The 21,790-nt window shown below is 39.5% G+C and overlaps 1 protein-coding gene across 4 annotated transcripts; it reads right to left on the bottom strand.

Moving 5' to 3' along the window:
- Nucleotides 1–1,354: 1,354 nt before the first annotated feature.
- Nucleotides 1,355–20,925, bottom strand: rrp1 (ribosomal RNA processing 1). Of its 4 annotated transcripts, none has more exons than XM_084420570.1 (16): nucleotides 20,682–20,925; nucleotides 19,993–20,075; nucleotides 18,737–18,794; nucleotides 18,419–18,504; nucleotides 18,228–18,289; nucleotides 13,856–13,985; nucleotides 10,571–10,635; nucleotides 10,199–10,407; nucleotides 8,028–8,122; nucleotides 7,691–7,788; nucleotides 7,548–7,567; nucleotides 7,361–7,459; nucleotides 5,534–6,195; nucleotides 5,339–5,443; nucleotides 2,427–2,475; nucleotides 1,355–2,240 (listed from the first exon to the last, which is right to left on the bottom strand). In XM_084420570.1, exons 1-16 carry the CDS (start codon nucleotides 20,806–20,808, stop codon nucleotides 2,086–2,088), a joined length of 2,103 nt encoding a protein of 700 aa, XP_084276696.1. In that variant the 5' UTR covers nucleotides 20,809–20,925; the 3' UTR covers nucleotides 1,355–2,085. The 4 variants fall into 4 exon arrangements, with proteins under 4 accessions (XP_084276696.1, XP_084276697.1, XP_084276698.1 ...); XM_084420571.1 differs by having other exon boundaries at nucleotides 5,534–6,192; nucleotides 20,682–20,900; XM_084420572.1 differs by lacking the exons at nucleotides 19,993–20,075; nucleotides 20,682–20,925 and adding an exon at nucleotides 19,013–19,221 and having other exon boundaries at nucleotides 5,534–5,704; nucleotides 5,828–6,195.
- Between the last annotated feature and the right edge of the window lie 865 nt (nucleotides 20,926–21,790).

Consider the following 21,790-nt stretch of genomic DNA (forward strand, 5'->3'; position numbering starts at 1 on the left):
CTTCATATCTACACTTCAGGCACCTATATGTCCCACAATGCAGTACGATTATGACGTCACCACAGATATCGTCTAATCACCACATAGACTGTAAAAAATAGAATCACCACCACAACAAACAACTCTGATATATTAATTCAAATTTTTTTTTTTTTTTTGAAAACAACCCAAACGCCATATATTCATCTGGATGCTGCATTAAAAAAAAAAGTAAATAATAAATCAACTTCAATAGCTGATTCCAAGTGATCAAGGGCTTAGGACGTTCCAGTTCAGCCCATTGCAGTTTCCGCCAGTAGTGGGCACTCGCAATGACGTACATCCGAGTGAACGAGACGGAGGGAAGTTAGCGAGTGAAGGGCATGACAGTTTTGGACTGGAACGCAGCATCGGTCACTCTGAAGTGATGGGTCCGGGCTGAGGACCCAAGCAATCCGATTGGTTCAAAGCACGTTTTATGGGTAATCGCTTTAGTGCCTGGTTACAAATCATACAAAATCACTTTATTATAGAAGACGTTTGTACTACGTTATAACGAGTCATTGTATTTAATGTATTTTAAATTATACGTTTCATATTATGCTAGTATTTAACCGAAGTTATAGATTGTGAAATTAAACATTTCTCGTTGTTAGTGTTTTTTAGTTAGCTTAGATAGTAGCATAGCATACAGCTAACGTTATCCGATGATCGTGCTATGAGCTTTACCTGAGCTTACTGCACTGATACTGCCTTACCGTATCGCGAGAACAGATTTAGATCAGGCATACTACTGGCATACTAATTGGGTCCTCAGCCCGGACCCATCACTTCAGAGTGACCGGATACTTCACCACACCGGTCTTTAATAAAGAGGACGCGCAACTGCACGCGCTCAGTGCATGCGCATCAAGGAATCGGGTTTAAACGGGTCCTCGGTACCACCGGTACTTAAGAAAACTTGGTACCGTGATGTTTAAATGTTTTTAGTACCGACTTGGTACCGAAGTACCGGGTCTTTTGACAACACTAAATGCATATTTAAAGAAAAAATGCGGCTTTTCATGTAGTTTATGTGTCTATGTGGTGTTTTTAATGTGCTTTAAGACAAAGCATGTGTAAGTTCATAAGTCGACACCATTGCTGAGTATTTCCTCCTTAAAACTGCAGTGAACCAAAGACAGTCTCAAACACACGCTTTGAAATCGCTGGTGTTTCTGACGTCACAAACTACCTTGTAACCAATCAGATCAACGTGTGATCGTCAACCAGTGGATCTCTGAGCTGAGCGAGTGAGTGGAGGCGGGGCTCATTTGCATATTCATAGAACCGCGCATACTAAATGAGGCGAGGATGTCGAGTTACAGTCAAGATATTTTAAGGCATGAAGAATTTTTTATTCAATGAAAAAACGTTTCAATATGTCATTTTGGTGATCAGAGATGAGTTAAGAAATAAAACTGACTAACAGGGGACATTAACCTGAATTACACAACAGCACTGCAGCAGTGTCACAGAATCAAGAGCAAGAATGAGAAAGCGATGTTATTATTCACTCACTGGAGTCGTGATATACATGTGAAAACACACTTTCATCACTCTTCCGGACAGCCCAAGCAAACCTCTGACGCGTCATGTTGTAAAAGCTGCGGTCAGATTTCATGCGTGCGACTGAACTCCATCATCATCATCGTCAGTTCCTCCAGGGATTGGGATTTACTCACTAGAGCAGGGATGAACATCCGGTCCAAATGTTCCATAAGGAACATTTATGAAAAACCCACCCAGAGTCTTCAGGACTACTAGAAGACCAGAGCTGAAGTCTGCGGGACAGAGCCGATCATCCCAGCACAAGACTGATGTAGAAACTAAAACTCTTGTTTCTGACAGTGTTCACTCATTATGAGGACACTTATGACACTCTGAAATGATCCAAACGGTCTAAAAAAGCCAGAGTAAAATATTGTAGCTCTCACTTTACATGTAGGAAGGAGAGCAAAACATGAGCACACTTTAAAAGTGAATATAAAATATATCTTTAGGCAAGTTCTTTTTCTAAAGAGACTTCAGCAGATTAAAGTTCACAGAGAAGAAAGAAGCTTTATTTTAAAAGAAGTCTGCGGCCGTGGCTCTTCTGGGGACGGCGGGCGATGCTGTGGGCGACTTCAACACGCTGGTCTTCGGGGTCCTCTTGGGGTCAAAGGGCACGCGGGCCTGACTGGCCACACCGACCCGCGAGCTGCGGTCGCTCTTCCTGAACTCTGCGGGACACACACACACACGTTACTCAGACGGACATCTCTTCAAACATATTACAATGCTTTTACAGGTTTATTTGCCAGAAGTGCCTGAGAACCCCTGGAGCTCCACAAACACTAATGTTGCGTACTCCAGTTCATTCACTGATCAACTAGCAGCTCATTTATACTAATAAAACACACACATACCCATGGTTTTATTATTCTTGAGGCCAAATCTGACTTTCTTCGGCAAAACCTGGAGGAGAAAACAATTAAAGAAATGTAAGATTAAGAAACAACTTTAGAAAATTAAGGCAAGTTAAACGCAGAGCTTTTATAATCATCTTTAAGAGCTGCACAGATATATATATATATATATATATATATATATATATATATATATATATATATATATATATATATATATATATATTACCTTTATTTAACCAGAAAGAAAATACCTGCACACTCTGACACAAGTTTCGATGGCATGTTCTTTTTCAAGTACCTCCATATAATGCCTAATAAAGTAGTTATGAGCGCATCGCTGCTCTGTTTACAGGGTAACGCTGTTTCTGCGGTTTCATAAGCGCCATCTACTGTCAGAGAGAGAGACTGCATTATCATTATTCAGAGAGTCTGATGCTTTTCTTCAGTCTACTGTGAAGATCGACCCCTAATCTTACACGCAGTGCTGTAAATGTTGGCCGCTGTATCGATAAACTAATGCGCATTCAAAACATTTAGAAATAATAATGAATCTAGAATATAAATATAATCATGTTTTAAATTAATGGTAACACTTTACAATAAGGTTCATTAGTTAACATTAATTAGCATGAACTAATAATGAACTCCACTTATACAGCATTTATTAATCTGTGTTAATGTTAATTTCAACATTTACTAATACTTTATTAAAATCTTGTTAACATTAATGCACTGTGAACGAACATGAACAAACAATGAATGACTATTTTTATTAAACAACGTTAACAAAGATGAATAAATACTGTAACAAATGTATTGCTCATGGTTCATGTTAGTTAATACAATGTTTACTAATGAACCATATTGTAAAGTGTTACCTAATTAATACATAATCACTTTAGCCTCATTCCTTTTCTTATGAAATTGTAAACCTCACATTTAAACCATTTTTTCAAATGTTTGTCAAAATGGTATTTTGTATAATCTTGTATAATGAAGTTGTTAATCATGTTTTTTTACAGTCACTCTATGGTTTAGGATGTTACGTAAACATCGGCTTGCATCCCCTCATCACGGTGTTAATGTTATCTTTTGTTATTTGTTAAATGTTGATGTACTTGTTTTATGTCTGCAACTTTGTTAATTGTGCTGCTGCCTGTCTTGGCCAGGACACTCTTGGAAAAGAGATTTTTAATCTCAATGAGTTTTCTTTCTGGTTAAATAAAGGTAATATATATATAAACTAGTGGTCGACCGATATTTGGCATTTTTTAAATATCGGCAGATACGTTTTTCTGATTGGGCGATGTGTTGGAAGCGGGACTTTTATTTTGACGGGCGGCGCTGAGAACACCAGCGCCAGAAGAGAACGGCAACGGCAGCTCCTCAGATCACACAGAGCTCACTCACATTCTCCGTCTTCATTCATTTACAATCTCTGTCAGTCATATCTAATACTTTGTTAGACAGAACTGGTAAACAAAGTAAATGGTAACTTATGCGAAGTAAGTAAAGTAAAGCGTTTGCTTTTATATGATTTGTAACAGTAAAGGCAAACAATCAGGCTAAAATACTTTCTCATTTGCCGTCAACATTCAGCAAATACGCATCTACGTCATTTAAACAAATCTCTGAATATCTAATAAACATTTAATTTCACAAACCTTGCAGATTTAATTGAATCCAGCGGTGATATCTTGTGAAGTGTGCATTACTGTCTGCGAGTGACGGTGTGAAGTGAGTGAATGCAAACAGAAGATCAGCTTCAGGAGACGCGAGCGAAAAACTTTAAATCCTTAATTTTAAAATATGCTGATATATAACCAGTTGCCAACTGTGTCATATTCATATCGTTTTCACTGTGTGCTGTATGTAAAATTAGCGTTACCTTGTCTTTATTTGAAAAAATATGATTACCAGCACGAAATTACCAGATTACTGAGTGCCGTAAGTGTTTACCTTTTTATTCACATATTCATATATTTCTAAACAATTACTTTATGAAAAATACTGTAATATGCTTTTAAACTTTAGATGGCAACTTAAATTTGCAATCCTGTTTATTTAAAAAATGTTTTTATAAATTTATTAAATATTGATTAAAATAAATATATATAAAAATATCGGCCATCGGCCACCCTGCTCTCTAAGATATCGGCAATCAAAAAACCAATATCGGTCGACCACTAATATAAACACTATAAAGTAGATATTGTCATAGTTCATCAACAGTAGACATGAAGCGCTCACATTTATTTAATCAAATCATCGATTAGTTTAATAAATTTATTAAATAAAGTTTAATAAATCACATCGTCATATCGCAATTCCTGTTTTTTCATCCCCAAATTTAAGGTCTTGAAATTACAACTTTTCTTTACCATTACCAAGATATTTAAAGTCCCCCTGTGTTGAAGATCCAGCTTTTAATGTTGTTTATGTGTCTATGTGGTGTTTTTAATGTGCTTTAAGACAAAGCATGTGTAAGTTCATAAGTCGACACCATTGCTGAGTATTTCCTCCTTAAAACTGCAGTGAACCAAAGACAGTCTCAAACACACGCTTTGAAATCGCTGGTGTTTCTGACGTCACAAACTACCTTGTAACCAATCAGATCAACGTGTGATCGTCAACCAGTGGATCTCTGAGCTGAGTGAGTGAGTGGAGGCGGGGCTCATTTGCATATTCATAGAACCGCGCATACTAAATGAGGCGAGGGTGTCGAGTTACATTCAAGATATTTTAAGGCATGAAGAAAATTTTTTTCAAGAAAAAAACGTTTAAATATGTAATTTTGGTGACCAAAGATGAGTTTTAAGGGATGAAATGATTGACTACAAGGAGACTAACACATTTTATGGATGTTAGTTTCCTGAGCTCATATCTGAGCCGGAAGAGAAGGTTTGTACCTTTTTACTGAGCATGTATCCCGCAGCTTTACAGAAGAGGGGCGCGGGCGCTTTCTTCTGCCGGAGCACAAACTGCCTGGGCTTGATCTGGTGTTCCTCAGCCTCCTAATGACAGGGAACACAACTGTTCAGCGACTCAGAGATGCTGTAAACAGAGCTGTAAACTATGTATATCAGAGAGCCTGAAAGACTTACACCGATGAGCTTCGGTCTCTTGCCGCTCATCTCACCCGCGTGTCCGTTCACCTTCACATCTTCGTCCTTCACCCTCCTCTTCTTCCCTGGTTGGATCTGCTCAGCAAGGCCAGTCTTCTGCTTCTGCTTCTTCTTCTTCTTCATGTTCCTAGCCGTCGAGTGTGCTGGAACCTCCTGAACCTCGAGTTCCTGATGAGCGTCTCCATTGGCGCTGGTCTCCGGCTCATCTACGGCTGGGTCCTTCTGCTTCTTCTTCTTCTTCTTCATGTTCCCAGCCGTCGAGTGTGCTGGAACCTTGAGCTCCTGATGAGCCTCTCCATTGGCGCTGGGCTCCGGCTCATCTACGGCTGGGTCCTTCTTCTTCTTCTTCTTCTTGATCAGTGTTTTCCGCGAGGCTTTAGAGGTCTCCCGCTGTTCCTCCACACCGGCTGAGACAGAGTTCACTTCATGTTCTGTGTCTCCGTCTTCGGCCTTCAGCTCGTCAGGCTTGTTTTCCCCGCCTCGTTCTGATAGTTCAGCATTAGACTGGGTTAAATCTGTGGACTCGACCGGCGTCTGCTGATCCGCCTCGCCCTCAACACTCTGCAAACTTCTGTTCTTTCTCTTTTTCTTCTTGCCTTTCTTGTTTTTTTGGCTGGTGTCCTCAGTCTCCGCCTGACCTGCTGGAGATCAATCAGCCATTGACACTTCAGAAACTATTAAATACTGAGCAACTTTAAAGGAGTTCACTTCAGAATTAACATTTCCTGATCATTTACTCTCCCCCACGTCATCCGAGATGTTCATGTCTTTCTTTCTTCAGTGGAAAAGAAATGAAGGTTTCTGAGGAAAACACTCCAGGATTTTTCTCCATATAGTGACTTCAATGGGGTCCAACGGGTCGAATGTCCAGATGTGAGTTTCAGTGCAGCTTCAAAGACTCGATCCAGCCGAGGAATAAGAGTCTTATCTAGACAAACCAGCGGACATTTATAACAAAAGAAACATTTATACACTTTTAAACCACAAATGCTGGTCTTGCTCTAGCTGTGTCTTTGATGCGCCACACTTACGTAATCAGGTTGAAAGGTCACGTGTGTTCCGGTTCAGAAATGTAGAACAGGGCGAAAAAAGGCGTTTGACTCAGTCTTTGCACGTTGGCTTTGTAAGCACTGGGTCGGTTCTTACGCCTACGTCACACTTGACCTTTCAACCTGATTACGTAATGTGTGGCGCATCACAGCTTGTGCAAGACCAGCATTTGTGGTTAAAAGTATATAAATGTTTATTTTGTTATAAATGTCCGCTGGTTTGTCTAGATAAGACTCCTATTCCTCGGCTGGATCGTGTCGAGACTTTGAAGCTGCACTGAAACTCACATCTGGACCTTCGACCCGTTGGACCCCATTGAAGACACTATATGGAGAAACATCCTGGAGTGTTTTCCTCAAAAACCTTCAATTCTTTTCCACTGAAGAAAGAAAGACATGGACATCTTGGATGACGTGGGGGAGAATATGATGAATATGAATATGATCAGGAGATTTTAATTCTGAAGTGAACTAATCCTTTAATGTGTACTTGCTATAGGATTAGCTGTTGGTTATTATGAATAAACTTACTGTTATTACAAGTGCCAAGAACACTGTGGATCTCGTACATGTTTCTATAAGTCTAGTCCAAACTAATTGTTTCACTTACACTTTTATATTTGACGCAATTGTGTCAATGCTTCCTCTATAATCATCATCGTGATTTTTAATACACAGCCACACTGCTCAGCTGACACAAGCTGAACAAATCTCCATTATACGATGAGCACTAAACGAAAAGCTTGTTCTTTCTGACCTTTTTTTGTTAGTTTCTTTCTGTTTTTCCTTCGTCTGTTTTCGCTGTAGTCTTCTTCATCAGTGGACACGTCCTCCACTTTATCCTGAGGGAACAGGCCTAACCAAACACAGCACAGAGAACAGTGATGCACGTGACGGAAAGACAAACCACTTCAGCAAACGTGCTTGATATCAAAAGAGCTTACCTTCGCTCAAGTCCCGGAAACTTCATCCCACGGGGAAAGAGATTAAAGAAAGATTTTAAAACAAACATAACTGACAAATTTGATGTTCATTGTGTTTTTTTTTATGTCTGCATGATTCTCTGTTTCAATGTGAAACTACTTACATTTTGACAAACTTGTAAATCTTGGATCGGTTAAAGCTTGGTATGTTTGAGTTACTGGCCACCTCAAAGAGTTTGTCAGCTATTGCGCCATAGTCGAACTGTCCAAGACAAAACATCATAATTATGTACACACACATCTAACAGTGTTCACCTAGATCATCTGCTGGGATAAACGGATTAACGTGCCACAGAACACCTAGTCCTTAAGCTAGGTCACTACAGCACAGGAACGCAATACTGTCAACACAAACGCTCTCATTCCTTATGCAATCAAATATATTCCTTGAAGAAGAATGTTAAATTATAAAACACATCAGAAAGAGCCTGCGAAACACACCTGAAGAACTGGTCCACACGCATAGTCATTTTTATTATCCATGTCGTTTGGAATTGAAAACATGTCTTCATCACAGTCCTCCTCAGAGTCTGCCACTGTCAACAGAAACAACACATACCCATCAAACAACAACTACAAATCATTTATTTTTTGTTCATTCATCTTTTCTTCCCCAAATCCACCCTGAGACCATAAAAATGACAGTGGCTGCGTTTACACGCACAACTTTTGTTTCTGAATCTGAATGTAGTGTTTACATGAACGCTAAACGTGATCTGGTTGATGTGTGTGTTTATGGCCTGGTTTCACAGACAGGGCTTAGATTAAGCCAGGATTAGGTCATAGTTCAATTAGGCGTTTAAGTAATTTTTATAAACATGCCTTAGAAAAAGGCATTACTGGTGTGCATCTTAAGACAAAACAAATGCAATGACATGTTTTAAGATCAGTCAGTGCAAGTTTCTTTCAGTTGAAATAGCTCAGATTTACATTTTAGTCTAGGACTAGACTTAAGCCTTGTCTGTGAAACCAGGGGTATATGTCACAAGCTTCAAATCTGAATATATTTTTTGACATGCGCACACTGCACAAATATACAGAGTTTCCCGCTGTCTGCGCATGATAACTATTCTCCCTACATCGGCTCTTAATTTCCACGTCATTGCGCTATTCAGTCCCATTACTAACAGATTATTTAGTTGCATGTAGCCAGAGTAACAATTGGTTTAAGTGCAAAGGGATCAAATTCAACTTTAAGAAACTGAGATGTTGTGCGTTAGCGTTGCTTTGAAAACTGACTCTTCACTATGACACTATTCCTCAGATCAACTTTGACAGGGTGTCTACAGATATGAACAAGTTCAATTTAAGACTTTAAGACCTTTTTAATGCCACTTTGAATGAAATTTAAGACCAAACCTGTGATGGAAATACACATTATATTACATGCGTATATATTAGGGGTGTAACGGTTCACAAAATTCACGGTTCAGTTCGATACGATACACTTGTGTCATGGTTCGGTTCGGTACGTTTTTGATACAGCATAAATAAATGCCAGAGAAATTTCCTTGATTTAAATTTTTTATGCTTTTTTATATTAAAACTAACATCATAAAGTATATATATATATTTTTTTTTACTTTGAGCAATTCTAGAGCTACAATTGACTCTTCTTAAGAGCATATAAAACAAAACAGCTCCTTGGAAAAAATGAAATGTCATTGTAGTAGTAGTTATAAACAAAGGATAATTTTAGTTCAAATTAACATTTGAGGGCAGCAATTATATTCATAATGTCAAAATAAAATTTTTGTTATTTGAAATAACAAAACAGCGTTACAAGAAAAAGCCTACATTATCATTATCAATAGCTGTTTATGTAATAAAATCTGAATCATTCTCGCGATTCGATGCTTTACTGGTTATTTGACGGACATTAGGTCCGTCAGACTGGAGACATTTTAGCGGTAACGTGACCAGAAATATTTAAGACCTATCGAATCTGAATTTAAGACATTTTAATACTTTTTAAGGCCTTTTATTAGGAAAATTTTATTTAAGACATTTTAAGACTTTTTAAGGACCCGCGGCCACCCTGTTTGATATATTTCTACACTTCATTGGAGTCCACCTGTGGCAAAATCAACTGACTGGACATTAATTTGGAAAAGCACACACCCGAATATATAAGGTCTAAAACAAATGTTAAAGCATTTTATGTCGGCAACAAATGAAGCGATCTGATTATCATTAGTCCTGTTTAGATCCTACTTGTTTGCCTGTCAGCATATGTTAACTGAACTGTGAAATCTAACACAAGAGAAGTATGGAGTGCCTCAAGGTTCGGTCTTAGGTCCTCTGTTGTTCTCCTTCTACATGCGTCCCTTAAACCCAATATACACTGAACAGTAAAACAGTGGATCATATCAATATACAAGCAAAAGTCCATTTCAAGAATGAACAAAGTGGCATCGATGGGTTTGAAGTTTTGTGTTTGATAATAGGATTTTATTAATGGAGTTTGTAAACGTTTCATTATTACTTACACCAATGCAACTTTTTTTCTCTCTCAATAATATAATTTTATATAAACCTGGTGCAAATTATGCTGGAAAATGCGGTAATTATTTTTTGCTAATGTTTTGGTCGTGTTTAGTCGCTCTGCCCACCGTTATCCTGCGCATCTTCAGTTTTCTTCTTAGAGCGGGCTTTAGTCTTCAGCTCTGTGTTGTCCTGTTGGTTGTCAGCTCCGTCACTAGCGTCCAGCTCTTCCCCGTTGGTCTGACGCATCTCTCGGAGAAGATCCTCGATGGCGAAAGGAACCTGATCTACAATGGTGTCGAACACATTGCTGCCGATGGCCTTCAGCAGGATCCGACTGAACAGCAGGGAAGAAAGAAGAAAGATGATTTAACCCAGAGATTTTGATGTCATATAATATATATATATATATATATATATATATATATATATATATATATATATATATATATATATATATATATATATATCTCAACTCAAGGAGGCAGTGAAGGTCGTACTCTTTGGTCTTGGCCATGGACTTGCAGAACGGCTCGATGAAGGTCAGGTTCTGCTCGGCAGTCAGCTGGAGGAGAAGACCAGAGATCAGACACTTATACACAAACATGAGAACAATGAGACATTTAAATCTCTGGGTTGTTAGACTAAAGACTTCTGTTTTGTGGTGGCATGAACCGATCATCTCACTCTTTACTACTAGTTACAGCAGCAAATAAACATCAATGAACATCAGAAGAAATGATGAAAGAAACAGAACAACTTCCTGAAATCAATCATGTCTCATGTAATCAGACATCAATGAGAGCAATGTCACGCAACGTCACATTTACCTCAGAAAAGCCATTCAGTGACCATAAACTAGATCGTCAGCTAAAAAAATAACTTGACCTCTAAATGACGTGGTAAATATTGAATAAATCTGTTAAATTCTTATAACAGGCACCATTTAAATGATATCTCTACAATGAAATGAAACAATTAGATGATTAGAGAGCAGAGAAAGCAGCCCTTCTTTCTATAGTTTGGAACTAAAAATGTGTTTTTGGGTAAAAATCATGAAGCAGGACAATGTTTTTCTTCATCATCAAGTAGGGATGCAGCGATATGAAAATATTGGTACCGATACTTTATAATTCAAAGCCGATAACCGATATTTAAAATTTTATATAATTTTGAGAGCCTGATTATGAAATAACGAAGGTCTTACCATTAAAAGCCCTGTCTCAAGCACACAAGTTCTCATTATAATCTTATGTGGCCGATATGAGGGGATGGAAAGGCGTAGCGCCAAACATTAGCCCCAAACTGATGAGTAATAACTCACTGCGTAGATCCAAAAGGAACTCAAAATTCAGAAAGAAGATCCGCACACGAATATAGGCCAAAAAAAGCTCACAGGATTTTATTGTCCAGAGGCCACAAATAAAGTGCAAGGTGTGCAAAACATTTTGGGATTTTTGATATGACAAATGTTGTGCTGCACTTCACTGCATTTTCCTTTTAAAGTGATTCCAATCATATTTCAAGCAGTTCAAAACCGTCATGTTGAACAGTGCCTCAGCTGAGGGAAATAATACAAATTGATCAGCTTTAATATAGATAACGATAACATTAACCCTCTGGGGAACAAAAACGCGCCCGCGCGTTTTGCTCGTTTTTTTTTTTAGCAATGAAAAATAAACACAAAATGCTCTGTTAATTTTGATCTTTCATTTTCGTGTAATACATCAATCGATCCTGTTCAGTTTCTATTTTTTTTCTGTATACTCACAATAAAAATAAAGTGTTTTGCTTTTTGACAAATAAAGAAAAACTAACATGATGCTATTTCTGCCTTCTCTCTGTCAGTAAACTCCCATTTGAAACGCGTTCGAAAATGATCTATAACTCCGCGAAAATTCAGTCAAACAGGGAAACAGACCCACGGGCATAAAGCTTGAGATCGCAGCTTTTAAATGAAGTAATTTATATAAAAAACAAATATTATCAGCTTCTGTAATCTGTATAAAAAGAGAGCGACTCCAGTCGAGCTCATTACGAGATGATTCACAGTAATTTGACCACGCCCCGGAGAGCGCGCGCTATTAGCCTAATATAATATAGGCATAATATAGCCTAGGCATAATATAGCCTACCTTATGGAGAAAATTTTCCGTGCTGATATGAGGAGCAGATCCCGCTGAGGAGTGAGGTAGGCTAAGTTATCCTTTCTCAAGTGTTAATGTGGAATAACGTTATGGAATAACGTTAGTGTAGGCCTATGTAAATAAAAAGATGAATCGCGTTTCTATAATATGAATCGCGTTTCTGTGAGATGAATGAAGGGTACATATTTGTAAAGACTGTTTAGCCTAAATATGAATCGCGTTTCTGTGAGATGAATGAAGGGTACATATTTGTAAAGACTGTTTAGCCTAAATATGAATCGCGCGTCTGTGTGTGAATAAACTGCTTTGCTAGAGCCTACTGAGATGAGTAAAAATCGACTGAAATATGTTGAAATAAAATGTATTTGTATAAGCAACGTATTAAACTGCAAATTAACATTTATAGGCTATGCCCTAATATTTCATAAAAACAACGTTACAGTCAGGCGAAGTATGAAAGACAATATTTTGTTGACTAGATTTGGGTACAGTTTTTACTGTAGAATATACTGTCACATCAAATAAGCTTTTCTGCTCATATATATAAAATACTATTTTGTCAAAAATAAAGTCATAGACTAAGATGTTCCAATGTTGGCTATATTCAAACTAATGAATACATATGATAAAATGTAGGCCTATAATCTTTTTTTTTTTTTTTTACAAAGAAAGAGTACTTTTTTTGCAGAAATATTGCTGAAATTGTAATTATTGTTGTAATTGTAACCTTTTTAATAAAATAGCAAAACATATTTACAAGATAGATGTAAGCAAAATCTTAAATGGTCAATATAAGTCTTCTTCTAAATATATAGGCTATTTTGTCCTTGCATTGTGGCTCAGTCAGTGTCACACCTGAATGAATGGCTAATTATGCAGAGTCATTATGCAGAGTGGGTGGGACTGGGTAATCTAAGGTGTAAACTACTCCTCCCCCTCGCATATTGGCTTTCCAAGCAAAACCTGTTTTACACCATTTAAATCAATGTATTTTTTTTTGTGAACGATAAAGCAAGACTATTTTCACATAATTTTGAAGCTAGAACTCGAAGAGAAAACATCCATTAGTCAAAAGTCTTGTGGGCACATATTTTGTATGAGTTTTGTGGTCTTATTTCAGCAACTTTCATTTTTATTTTTTTAAATAACCACGCATAAACATTATTCTCTTAAAAATACAAACATCTACATACATGTTGTTCGCATATTATGGTAGGCCTGTTTGTGCTATATAGAGTGAATTTACACCTTTGCCATTATCATGTTTATAAATAACTGAAAAAAGCACAAATGTCAGAGCATGTCAGAACATCTCAAGGGCCCCAAAAACAGCTTGGTCCCCAGAGGGTTAAGAATGAACATATATCGGCTGATCCCGATATGGTGGCTGATATATCTTGCATCTCTATTATGGAGTTACTTTGAAAGCTCAAATGTGCTGGAGGAACGAGAACAAACCTCACCGATTCTCACCTGGATTAAAACATCATGAGAGAGGTTAAATAATGATGAATGATAATGATCTTCTGATGAAGGGGATTACAGGCATTACTGTTACAAACAGATATGAAACCCTATGATGGATGTGACCAGGAACACTCAGATCAGCTGTGCCCCATCAAGCCGGGTCGGCGTTACCTGTGCGGAGCCGACGTGGGCCAGCTCAGAGGTGTAGAGGTCCAGCACATGCAGGACGAGCCCGGCCGGAGCAGCACTGGAGCCGTGCAGGAGCTGATCCGAGAACAGCTGCAGGAACTCACTCAGCACGCTGCACACACACACACACACACACACACACACGAATATATACTTCAATGTTCTGTCATTATGGGTTCCTGAGAGTAGACTGATCTGAACTTACAATATCAAAAGTGCAATCATCAAGAAGCATGTTTAATCAATTTAAATTAGATTATGATTTCACTTTTTTAACTCTAGTTAGTGTGTAATGTTGCTGTTTTGCAATGTTTTGAACTCTGTTCCTGAACATTATAACCTCAACGTTTGTCTGTGCGCTGCACATTTTACAGCTTTCAGAGGAGAGTTCAATGCAGACTATATATCTCCTGAGAGATGGAGCCATTCCCATTTTGTCGGGACAATCACAAAAAAAAAAGTATGTCTTATTATTTGTAGTTGTTTTTTCTATTAACAGTTCCAATTATAAGCTTTATGTATTTGCTGTGATGTGGAAGGAAGGGCACAGCTTTGCCTCCGCTAGCCTGCTAGCTAACATTACAGTATTGATGTAGTGTTTACTGTAGCTTTTGTAAGACTGTCCACTGGCCCTTAGGAAAATTATACAAGATTTTGTGATCGATTACTATTTGTATTACCATAGTTTTCCTGCAAACATGATTAAATGGTGGATAACATTGTATCTATAAGAAAAAGAAAAAAAATTCAGCACGATCCTCTTGTTTGTGAACATTGTCAGGGTCTGAATCGGGCTCGAAATGGTTTGAAATTGACGCCATTAATATTTTCATCTGAGTAGAGCTCGCGGTTATGAAGGGTCGGGTACAATCTCTAATCTCTGCCAATCACAACAGACTGGGCCAGCTAACCAATCACAGCACACTTCTTATTACGGAAGGAGGGGCTTCAGTGAGAACCAGACTGGGGAAAGAGGAGCTGTAATAATCTCAAATATGTGAAAAATAATGCGTATTTTGAACAATCAAGCATGAAAACATTCTAGCACACCCCAAAAACAAATTCAAGACTTCGTAAAAGGGCATGATAGGATCCCTTGAACTAGGGATGGGGCGGATCCGATCCAGTATCGGTATCGGGACCCGATACCAGCGTAATTCACGTATCGGATTTTCCCGATCCAACCTGCGGAGATATCCGATATCCATGAGTCATGTCTGCGCTCGCTTTAACGTCTGCTGAAATGACTCCAAAAGTGATTCCCGCCGGCGAGTCTGTTAGCTGTCTGCAAACTGTGGAATAGATTTCCTGAACGGAGGCGCGGCTCAATGAGACACAGAGTTATGAGACACGCTCCCGCTCAGGAAATCCATTCCACGGTTTGCGGCTAGCAACAACGTCCGCTGTGTGGAAATACTTCACACTGGAAACACCACAGAGCAAGACAGCAAAATGCAATGTTTGCAAAGCTGTAATTCAGAACCCTTTAAAGCTCCCTCGCGTCGTACAACACAACGAACGCAATCAAACATTTTAAAAAGCACCACGTTACTGTGCGTTCACACCAAACGCGAATAGCGCGTCAAATTCGCGTCTAGATGGACGCTTGAATATTTTGAATCCATTCGCGCGTCCAGAGAAAAATTGACGTGCGTAAAAAGCAAAAGTTTGAAGCGAAATCGACGCGCGTCTGAGGCGAAATCCGCTTGTCTGTTTGCAAGATGGCTGATTTTGATCGAGCATTCATCGAGAGAGTTACCGCATCGGAGCAAGGATCACCCTTCAGATAGTGTGTGTGTAAGATGTTTACACTTGCACTTCAAGACGCAAGTATTTGACATTTTGGGAATGTAATAAATATTGACATGACGATCAATTTGAAACCCTTACCAGAGATGGGGGACTCGAGTCACATGACTTGACTCGAGTCGCAAATTTAAGGACTTGAGACTTGCTTGACTAAATTAAGAAAATGACTCGACTTGACTTTGACTTGAGATCCAATGACTCGAGACTTGACTTGACTTGAACTGTATGACTCGAGAATGACTTGATGTACATTTTTATATAAATCATCGCAACATCAATTGATGAACAAAATGAAAGCAACGGAACCATTGACGCCGGTCATCAGATTCTGCGCGATTGCGTGACGCTGCACAAGCCCAGAAAAAAAAATACATCGCGGTGAGCGCGGCAGCGCGCTAAATACAAAAACATCTCACAGCATCGTTTCTTTTTGGATATAAAGACTAAAATTGAACATATTCATACAAGAAGATTTGCTGTACGCATAATAACTGGCAAGGGATATCGGACGACCATCACAAGCTCGAACAGTCGAACTTCATTCACCACGTCTAAAAGTAAGCTATTGTTTAACCTGTTTGTTAATTTGACTTTCTTTAAAACTAAATCTTTAAATCTAGAGAGAATATTGGTCAAAACAGCATGCCTCTTTATACACAATTATGTTTTCAAATGTAGCTTAATGTTGTCAATATTCAAATGATAATTAATGTGGCATATGTTTTGTATAACATTTGCCACATTTCTTTCCAATCATGCTATAAAGCCAAATATGTCGTTCTTTCCAAAAAACAACATAAAAAATGTTAATGTTTTGTCGTGTTTTATGTTTCTCTTAAAGCAGGGTTAGATGTTATCAGGGGGTCGGGGGCAAAATGCCAGCAGAATTAATATGCACCCAAAATTCAAAATGTGGTGGAAAAATTGCCCTAGTATGAGTTATTTTTATAATTAGCCTAGGCGGATTTAACTTCATATTTAGAAATATATAACTTAAATAAAGGGGATGCCAGTTTGAAGAATACCATTTGGTGGCATGGGAACCATTATACTTTTTGTGAATTGTTTTAATAACTTTTAATGGTCTTCTGCAATGTTTGAGGCATATTTATTTTTTCATGATTTAATGTTGGCCTAATTTCAGTTACATTTACATTTTAGGCTATGTAGTTTGAATTTTTTTATTTATTTAATTTTTTAGATTTTTATTGTAGTAACCACTCAGCTGTATGTGGAAAAAAAAAAAAAAAAAAAATGCAAATAAAACCATAGTCCACAACTTCTGTAGTTTTAACTTATTTTAATATATAAATTCAGTGAAATCATCAAACGTTTGTATGACTTGCCAGTGACTTGTGACCCAAGCTACGACTTGACTTGCTTGACATAAAGCAGTGACTTGACTTGACTTGCTTTTCACAAAATTGACTTGGACTTGCTTGAGACTTGAAGGTTAAAGACTTGAGACTTGCTTGTGACTTGCACACGTGTGACTTACTCCCACCTCTGACCCTTACAGTTGCATATTTGTTTTCAGAATGGGATTTTTCCTGTTAACAGGATTTCCTGTTTTTCTGACTTCCTTTTCTGAGCTTATACCTCAAGTTGCCTTTTGGGACATGCATGCATACATACGTACATAACATATCATTCATACTTGCCTGTTGAGAGAAGTTTATTTCAGCATCATATAAAATAAACAATAATGATAATAATAATAATAATAATATTAAAGCAAACACAGCTCTGGTATCGGAATAGTATCGGTATCGGCCGATATCCAAATTCAGGGATCGGGATCGGATCGGAAGTGAAAAAATGTGGATCGGTGCATCCCTACCTTGAACTCATAAAACTAACAAAATTCATATTTTTTATATTGCAGACTTACAGTCTCCGATATCGCCATTACAGCGGCACAACTCTGGACAAACTGAGGATCAGGGTTTTTTTGGTTTAAAATAGAGATTCTGAAACAATTCTAAACAGAATTGCGTGTGATTTACTGGAGGCTCTGACGAGAGCAGACGATGATGTCATGCACTCGTCTGTCCAACACACCTACTACTGGATCTAGCAGCGTTTGCGAACAAATGATTCAATGACAAACACTAATTTAACAGTCACTTGTCGCCACCTACTGGTGTAATGATGTCATTTATACAATCAAGCGGCAAGTTACTTTCAAAATTTACTTAATTTCGATCACTACCGTAGACATCAGTGTTAAGTCTAAACTCTACACTTCTATCCAGCACTTCTGTGATAATCTGAGGTATTATAAGACAGAAATAATGAAACTGTTGAACAGACTGTTAGTGAAGCGGTTTCATATTCATGCCATCGGCTCTCTGGGTCAGAACACACATCTGAGTCGCTGTCGTGTGGAAATCAGGCCGAGTGCGTTCGAGTCGAGATTGTTAATCGTGACGCTCTTGTCATCGTTTGATTAAGTGTACAGCCCTGCTTTTGATTTATTCACCCAAATGTGTGTTATATATCAGATTTCCCTTTAACGGCTGCACATGTCAGTGAGAGCAGTTACCTGGACTCCCACTTCCGTCTCTTCAGCATCTGGAACACCTCCCGGAACATGAAGCGGACCAGCTGACGCGGAGACAGAAGACACGTGTTGAGATTCACACACACACACACACACACACACAGACTGGTTAGATGTGAAACACAGGTCCAGCGTGAGCAGGAGCACTGAGCGCTGCACAGAGACGGTCTGACCTGGAAGAACTTGTCCATGCGGAGCCGGTCGATGCCGGTCCACTCTCTCTTCATGGTCTGCAGGAATGCCTTGAAGAACAGCAGCTCTGCGGAGAGAGAGGAGAGCAGGTTCACACATGTACACTCTACAGACACAGCACTCTGACACACGTCTCCATCAGTCCAGGCTAAAGGCTCAGTGGGAATCCAGTGTCGGTCTAACTGACTGAAGATCTGTCTGAACTAGCATCATGGGTCACATGACCACCTGTGTTCATAGCTTTATATGTGGCTTTATTCTTCGACGACAGAAGTGAAGGAAGGGTTTATTAGACTTACGGCTGTCGAGGGTCTGGAAGCTGTGGAGGAGCCGGGAGATCTTAGTGGACAGTTCCTCCTGAACACATAAACATCATGAGTGAGTGTGTGTGTGTGTGTGTGTGTGTGACAGTTCCTCCTGAACACATAAACATCATGAGTGTGTGTGTGTGTGTGAGACAGTTCCTCCTGAACAAATAAACATCATGAGTGTGTGTGTGTGAGACAGTTCCTCCTAAACACATAAACATCAGGTTATGAGGATCACAGTGTGTGTGTGTATAAGATGATCCTCACCTGTAGCAGTGGCATGTCTGTATGAGTGAGAGAGAGTGTGTGTGTGATGATCCTCACCTGTAGCAGTGGCATGTGTGTATGAGAGAGAGAGAGAGAGAGAGAGTGAGAGAGATGATCCTCACCTGTAGCAGTGGCATGTGTGTATGAGAGAGAGAGAGAGAGAGAGAGTGAGAGAGAGAGTGTGTGTGTGAGAGAGATGATCTTCACCTGTAGCAGTGGCATGTGTGTATGAGAGAGAGAGAGAGAGAGAGAGTGTGTGTGATGATCCTCACCTGTAGCAGTGGCATGTGTGTATGAGAGAGAGAGAGAGTGAGAGAGAGAGTGTGTGTGTGAGAGAGATGATCTTCACCTGTAGCAGTGGCATGTGTGTATGAGAGAGAGAGAGAGAGAGAGAGTGTGTGTGTGTGATGATCCTCACCTGTAGCAGTGGCATGTGTGTATGAGAGAGAAAGTGTGTGTGTGAGAGAGATGATCTTCACCTGTAGCAGTGGCATGTGTGTATGAGAGAGAGAGAGAGAGAGAGAGAGAGAGTGTGTGTGTGTGATGATCCTCACCTGTAGCAGTGGCATGTGTGTATGAGAGAGAGAGAGAGAGAGAGAGAGTGAGAGAGAGAGAGAGTGTGTGTGTGTGATGATCCTCACCTGTAGCAGTGGCATGTGTGTATGAGAGAGAAAGTGTGTGTGTGAGAGAGATGATCTTCACCTGTAGCAGTGGCATGTGTGTATGAGAGAGAGAGAGAGAGAGAGAGAGAGTGTGTGTGTGTGATGATCCTCACCTGTAGCAGTGGCATGTGTGTATGAGAGAGAGAGAGAGAGAGAGAGAGTGAGAGAGAGAGAGAGTGTGTGTGTGAGAGAGATGATCCTCACCTGTAGCAGTGGCATGTGTGTATGAGAGAGAGAGAGAGAGTGTGTGTGATGATCCTCACCTGTAGCAGTGGCATGTGTGTATGAGAGAGAGAGTGTGTGTGTGATAATCCTCACCTGTAGCAGTGGCATGTCCTGCATCCACACACAGTAGAATAAACCCTTCCAGATCTTCATCAACTCATCCTCACCAAACCCTCCTGAAACACACCAGACCAGATCACTATCATTCACTCAACACACCATACTGCCGTGTGTATAACGAGTCTGATATAAGAGGTTAGTGTGTGTGTGTATAACGAGTCTGATATAAGAGGTTAGTGTGTGTGTGTGTGTGTATAACGAGTCTGATATAAGAGGTTAGTGTGTGTGTGTGTGTATAACGAGTCTGATATAAGAGGTTAGTGTGTGTGTGTGTATAACGAGTCTGATATAAGAGGTTAGTGTGTGTGTGTGTATAACGAGTCTGATATAAGAGGTTAGTGTGTGTGTGTGTGTGTGTGTGTGTGTGTATAACGAGTCTGATATAAGAGGTTAGTGTGTGTGTGTGTGTGTGTATAACGAGTCTGATATAAGAGGTTAGTGTGTGTGTGTGTGTGTGTGTGTAACGAGTCTGATATAAGAGGTTAGTGTGTGTGTATAACGAGTCTGATATAAGAGGTTAGTGTGTGTGTCTGTGTATAACGAGTCTGATATAAGAGATTAGTGTGTGTGTGTGTGTGTGTGTCTGTGTATAACGAGTCTGATATAAGAGGTTAATGTGTGTGTGTGTGTGTACCGAGTGTGCTCTAAGAGTGTGTGTTTACCCTGGGCTCTCCCCGAGCGCACACTGATGTATTTCCTCAGCTTCAGCAAGGCTTTGCTCCTCTCGGGCTTCTCGTTGGACGCGAGCTTCTGCGCGAAGATGATTTCTGCTGCTTGTATCGGTGCCATTTCTGTGTGTCTGATCTCCCTCACACACGCGTCAACTCTCACACACACATGCGCTGCTCCTCGTGCCCGCGGCGCGCGCTGATGACGTCACGCGGGCGCAGGTCTCGCGAGCGCCACTGGAGGGCAGCGTTTCTTCCACATTTCAAATACAACTATAGAGAGCATTTATTGCAGAACATGACAACTGGTCAAAATAACAAAAACACCGACAGCCAAGACAGAGCAGTATGGAAGCAGATTAGTCTCAAATATAATTCACGCAAAAAACATGATTCACAAATGCGTAGACAATTTCACATGCATGAAACCTAATTCACGTGCACACAAAAAAAATCCACGTGCGTGAAAAAAACAAATATTCACAAAAAGCAATTCACATGCGCAAAATAAAATTATATACTCATAAAATACATTTCACAAATGCAAAACACAATTCGTAGATATACAACTGTGCACAAAAACCTTTGAATGTTTAAAATGTACGAGTGTATTCTTGCATTTGAATGTGCAAATCGTCATTCACGTACGAATCGCCTTAGATATGTGTGTGTGTGTGTGTGTGTTTTTGAGACTTTGCTGGCAGCATAACACCATAGACATCATATAGGTAGACGCCCTATCGACCGCTACTGCCTATTGGCACGGACGAGCCGTGGGGCCGCCATCTTAAACCGGTCAACCGCTCCGCTCAGTGTAATCTGTTTGGCAGGTGTCAGCACATTTAATTAATCATATCTCACTGAATACCGAACCGATTTTCACGCGGGTTTTTTTGCTGCAAAGGTCATACATGTAGCTATGATACAGGACACATTGCATATTTTATTCACAAAATACAACCAATAGTACGGTAATGTTAAATGTTAAATCTAACTTGTGAAAAGTAATCCCCGAGCGATGGTCCGCCGATTTGAGCAGGAATATGCTGCACAGTGCTCTGGCGTCTACTGCTGCTATGCAACGCAAATAGGAGTATGACCGG

The sequence above is a fragment of the Rutilus rutilus genome (assembly GCF_951802725.1).
Source record: "Rutilus rutilus genome assembly, chromosome: 10".
In the NCBI taxonomy this organism is placed as follows: domain Eukaryota; kingdom Metazoa; phylum Chordata; class Actinopteri; order Cypriniformes; family Leuciscidae; genus Rutilus; species Rutilus rutilus.

Excerpts from the sequence above, each read along its gene's own strand:
- rrp1 (XM_084420570.1), bottom strand. The coding sequence starts at position 20,808 with ATGGCACCGATACAAGCAGCAGAAATCATCTTCGCGCAGAAGCTCGCG. Across the intron at positions 10,636-13,855 it reads CCCACGTCGGCTCCGCACAG|CTGACTGCCGAGCAGAACCT; the intron begins GTAACGCCGACC and ends CTTCTCCTCCAG. Across the intron at positions 7,789-8,027 it reads CGTGTGGACCAGTTCTTCAG|TTCGACTATGGCGCAATAGC; the intron begins GTGTGTTTCGCA and ends TGTCTTGGACAG.